Genomic DNA, 5,282 nt, shown 5'->3' with positions numbered 1-5,282 from the left:
AAAAAAAGTTTCACAGACTTTCCTGCCTGGGCTGACTTCAGACCTTGATCCTCAGATCTCAGCCTCCTGAATCGCTCAGATTACAGGTCTGAGCCACCGGCACGCAGCCTAACTCTGGTTTATAAAGAATAGACCGGGAAAGGGGGAAAGAATCCAATGAAAGTTCGCTGTTAACGTAAACACGCTTCTTTGCTTCAAATCCTAGATTGTTTTGTGGACGTGGTGGTGGGGTTTGACATCTCCACGCAGCAGCCGGGGCAGAATTTGCTGGACAGTCAGCCCTGGATGACATCGTACCTTCCAGAAGTCTTACGTGCCATCAGCTCCCTCAATGGGGTAAGCTGTGAGGTGGGTACTGAGACGCAGGTCAGCGTGGCTTTCCAGGTCACAAATGCCGTGGAAAAATACTCCCCCAAGTTCGAGATCTACAGTGAGAACATTCTTCACAGCCTGAGGGGCGTGGCCCTGCGTGGGCCTGCGCTTCTCAACACGCACTTCTTGACTTCGCTCTGGGATGCCTTCCAGAACAAGTCAGCCGCCAGAGGCAAGGTAACCGTGATTTTATTTTTCCTTACAGATCTGCAGTTGCCCAAAAACAAAACAAAACTCTACTTTGAAAAACATATATATTTTTCTTTTTGGAACGTGTGCAGGTGGCCCTCTTATTTTCAGATGGCGTGGATGATGATATTGAAAAGCTTGAACAAAAATCCGATGAACTGAGAAAAGCAGGTACTGGATGAGAGGGAAGGGTAGAAAAGAAGGTGCGTGCATGTGCGTGTGTGTGCGTGTGTGTGTGTGTGCTGATACTGGAGCTTGAACTTTGGGCCCCATGCCCTCAGCTGGCTTTCTTGCCAAGTGGGAGTTCTACCACTTGAACCACGCCTCCAGGGAAGCCTTTTGCGGGCATATTGAAGATAAGAGTCTTCAAAGACCCTTTACTCCCTGGCCTTGCTTCAAACCGCCATCTCTCAGATTTCCTGAGTAGCCAGGATTGCAGGTGTGAATTACCAGTATCCTGTTTAAAATCCTTGGAATCTGAGAATGTGTCTGCTCTACATATGCTCAGTAAGGAGAAGGGCTCAGAGGAACATTCTGTTACCAGCTTTTCTTTTCTTCTCTTTTTGATTGGTCACGAGGCTTGAACTCTAGGCCTGGGCGCTGTCCCTCAGCTCTTCAGCTCAAGGTTGGCACTCTACCACTTGAGCCACAGCGCCACTTCTGGCCTTCTCTGTTTACGTGGTGCTGAGGAATTAAACCCAGGGCTTCATACATAAAGGGCAAGCACTCTACCGCCGAGCCACCTTCCCAGCCCCTGATACCGGCTTTTCTGCTCATGTTCTGTGTGTGTAGAACAACAATTCCTGAGTGCCAAGTCCTGTCCTGTATTTCCTCTTCTGAGTCTTTTCCTCTTCCTTTACCCCAGCTGATGTAACATTGCTATTTCTGCTGAGCTGACAGTATTTCTCCTTCACTGAAGAATGTAGGAGTCACATTATTTTCTTCTAACATTAGAAATGTGGCTGGAAAGTTGTTTCATGTTTCTAAAGCTTTTCTATCCATTCCTTCAGACCTCCAGATGGACCAACCGTGGTGTTTATGACCTCGTTAAAAAAAACAAACAAACAACCTGGCTTTTTCTATTCTAAACCCAATGGTCAGTCTGACTTACTGTCTCTTCTTAAACCCAATGGTCAGTCTGACTTACTGTCTCTTCTTAATAAAACAAGGATGGATGGAGACTCCCTGCAGCCATGTGTTCTGGTTTCAATACGAATAGCAATCTGGAAGCCGGGTGCCTGTCATCCTAGCTACTCAGGAGGCTGAGATCTGAGGATGGGGATTTGAGGCCACCATAAGCAAGGGAAGTTTATGAGATTCTTATTTCCAATCAGCCACCAAAAAGCTGGCTGTAGAGGGTATGCTCTAAGTGGTAGAGCACCCAGCTCTACCACTTAAAAAAATAAAAAGCTCTGGGACAGCACCCAGGCTCAAGTTCAAGTCCAAGTAACAGTCCAGAACCCCAAACCAAACCAAAACTACAGGTATTCCCCCACTTCGTGGCAAAAATATAAGCCTTCTTTTTTCTTTTTCTTCCTCCTCCTCTCGCCTTCCTCCTCTTTCCTTTTTCCTCTTTCTCCACCTTCACTCTCTGACTTCAGATCAAAAGCTCTGTGCCAGTGTTGTTCCCAGGCTCCAACTTGATTCCTTTAGGATGGTTGCATTCGCTGTACATGGTGAAGCTGGGTGAGGGGAGAGGGTGGATGGGATTCTCTCAAGGCCACTGGTTCCTGAGATGGGTGATTTCAATATGCAAATAAAGACCCACGTGGCCACGCCCACCTCACCCGGACAATTGTTGCACAGGCCTGAATGCCTTTCTGACTGTGGCCCTGGACAGAGCTGGCCATCCCAGCGACGACCTGGCTGATCTTCTCTACATTGAATTCGGGAAAGGACTTGATTACAGGACTCAGTTCACCATGGGCATGAGGGATCTCGGGAGTCAGCTGGCAAAGCAGTTGGTGAGTTATTCACAAAGAGCTGATGGGGGGTAGGGGGGACTGGGAAGGTGGCTTAGTGGTAGAGGGCTTGCCTAGCATGCTTGAAGCCCTGGGTTCGATTCCTCTGTCCCACGTACACAGGAAAAGCCTGGAAGTGGCAGAGTGTTAGCCTGGAGTAAAATAGAAGCTCAGAGACAGTGTCCAGGCCCTGAGTTCAAGCCCCAGGACTGGCAAAAAAAAAAAAAAAAAAGCTGATAAGTTTACATTTTCAGTTGTCTTGTCTGTTGACTTCCTGTTTGTGGGTTTGAATTGAAACTCACCCCAATCTCTTGGGAGCCAAGAAAGTCTTCTTCTCTGAATTAACCAGCTGCCTAAAGAACAAGTTGTTTGAAAGAAATACTCTATGATAGAGAGAAATCAATGCATATTAAAAATACAAGCCTGTCATTCTAACCACTCCATGAGGCTGAGATCTGAGGATCAAAGCTCAAAGCCAGCCAGGGCAGGAAAGTCCAGCGAGAGTCTTTAGCTTTACTTCACCAGCAACAAAACAATAACAACAACAACAACAACAACAAAGCGGGCTGGGTACTGGTGGCTCATGCCTGTCATCCTAGCTACTCAGGAGGCTGAGATCTGAGAATCATGGTTCCAAGCCAGCCTGGGCAGGAAAGGCTGTGAGACATTCATCTCCAATAAACCACTCAGAAAACTGGAAGTGGCGCTGTGGCTCAAGTGGTAGAGCGCTTGCCTTGAGCTGAAGAGCTGAGGGACAGCGCCTAGGCCCAGAGTTCAAGCCCCACGACCGACCAAACCAAATCAAAACTGGAAATGGAGCAGGGGCTCGGAGGTAGAACCTTGAACAAAATAGCTAAAGGACGCCATCTAGGCTTTGAGTTCAAACTCCGGGCACCATTTTTAAAAAAATTGACATTATTTTTGGGAATTGTTCAAGGGGAGGAGAATATAGGACTTCCCCCACCCCCAAAAGGTGGGGACACCCCCTCAGAACATAATCCCTGAAGTGGTGACCAGGCCTCTTAATCTGCAGTAGAAACCCGTGTGGCACTATGAGCGAGCATGCTAGTGTGCATGTACACGCGTGTGTTGTATTTAGGAAGCAATATTACAAGTGCCGTCTGTTTCCTCCACTCTTCAGATCAATGTGGCAGAAAGGACCTGTTGCTGTTTGTTCTGCAAGTGTCTGGGTGAAGATGGCACCATGGGCCCCCCTGGGACACCTGGGAAAAAGGTGCTTTGCATGTTAGATCGCCCCTCCCTTGATTTGGATGGTGGAATGCCTCTCAGACTGGGTTTTAGGAGGAAACAACGAATCTCTGTGCATCACGAAGAGCCTGAGACTTGGAATGACACAGACCCACATTCGAATCTGACTCCCTCATTCCCTGATACACCTGTTCAACCGAGTTGAGTAGAAAGGATCATTTCTGCTGGGCCCCGGTGGCTTAGGTCTGTTACCCTAGCTACTCACGAGGCTGAGATCTGAGGATCACACCCAGTTCAAAGCCAGCCCAGGCAGGAAAGTCCTTGAGACTCTTATCTCTAATGAACCACCAGAAAACCAGAAGTAGTGCCCTGGCTCAAGTGGTAGAGCGCTCACCTTGAGCTGAAGAGCTCAGAGACAGCGCCCAGGCCCAGAGTTCAAGCCCCAGGACCAACAAAAAAGTAAAGAATTGTGTGTGTGCTCTGTTTTCCTATGTATAGCATAAATCCTTATTTTAAAAAATTGATTTTTTTTTCTTAAAAAGGAAATTCTGTCAGGGGTGAGGATAGTTTTGTTGGTTGGAATGCTTGTCTAGAAAGGAACTTGAGCGCTGTATTCTGCCCCTGTGAATTATCCAGCTACTTATCTGGACAGTTCATTTCTTTTTATGAGTATAACTGAAGCCTGTTTTCTCGCACCTTGGCAATTTAAGACGTGCTTGGATAGTTTCTAAAACAGAAAATGTTCACGTTTTCCTTTTTTTTCTCTTTTTCAGGGAAGCCCAGGTTTCAAAGGCAGTGAAGGCTACTTGGGAGAAGAGGGCATTGCTGTAGGTCCAGTCTGTCCGTCCTTCCTTCCTTCCTTCCTTCCTTCCTTCCTTCCTTCCTTCCTTCCTTCCTTTCTTCCTCCTCTCCTTCCTTCCCTTCCTTTCTTTTTTATTTTCTGAATTGCATGTCTATAATATAAAATCTCACAGGTTGGGTGTGATTGAAGCTCTTTTAGAAATCTCAAGGTTGGGGGGTAGGAAGGTGGCTCAGTGGTAGAGCAGTCCCCTAGCATGCACGAAGCCCTGAGTTCGATTCCTCAGTACCACAGACACAGAAAAAGCCGGAAGTGGCGCTGTGGCTCAAGGGGTAGAGCCTTAGCCTTGGGCCAAAGAAGCTCAGGGTCAGCGCCCAGGACTGGCAAAGAAACAGCAACAGCAAAAGAAATCTCAAGGTTTTCTTAAACTCTCCCTGTGCTTGGTCTCCGGCACTCAGCAGCCGTCTCTGCGTTTTACCTTTCCCTCCATCATTCCCCACTGAACTCGATGCCAAGTGACCTTTTTCTCTGGAGAGTCAGAGCTCTGCCATCTTTCCCTTGTCCCTGCTCCATTCTGCCGAGGCAAATCAGGAGCCTGAGATCTGAGGATGTCCAGGTGGCAAGCTAGCTGGGGGCAGACCCATGCCAGGGACTTCCTTTATCTCACAATGATCCAGCCAAAAAAAAAAAGAAAAAAGAAGAAGCTGGACGTGGAGGTGTGCTGGAGCAGTAGAGTGCCACAGTCCTGGGTG

General features: G+C 47.8%; 1 protein-coding gene across 1 annotated transcript in view; it reads left to right on the top strand.

Annotated features, from left to right (window-relative positions):
- Positions 1–5,282, top strand: part of Col6a6 (collagen, type VI, alpha 6) — a 54,330-nt gene that overhangs the window by 16,771 nt on the left and 32,277 nt on the right. The window contains exons 8-12 of the mRNA XM_013028214.1: positions 206–549; positions 654–732; positions 2,368–2,525; positions 3,664–3,756; positions 4,505–4,558. Of these exons, the coding sequence (XP_012883668.1) occupies positions 206–549; positions 654–732; positions 2,368–2,525; positions 3,664–3,756; positions 4,505–4,558 (728 nt within the window). The remainder of the gene's footprint in view (positions 1–205; positions 550–653; positions 733–2,367; positions 2,526–3,663; positions 3,757–4,504; positions 4,559–5,282) is intronic.

Source organism: Dipodomys ordii, unplaced genomic scaffold (genome assembly GCF_000151885.1).
Source record: "Dipodomys ordii isolate 6190 unplaced genomic scaffold, Dord_2.0 Scaffold107, whole genome shotgun sequence".
NCBI lineage: Eukaryota > Metazoa > Chordata > Mammalia > Rodentia > Heteromyidae > Dipodomys > Dipodomys ordii.
This window is presented reverse-complemented; position numbering and strand designations above follow the sequence as displayed.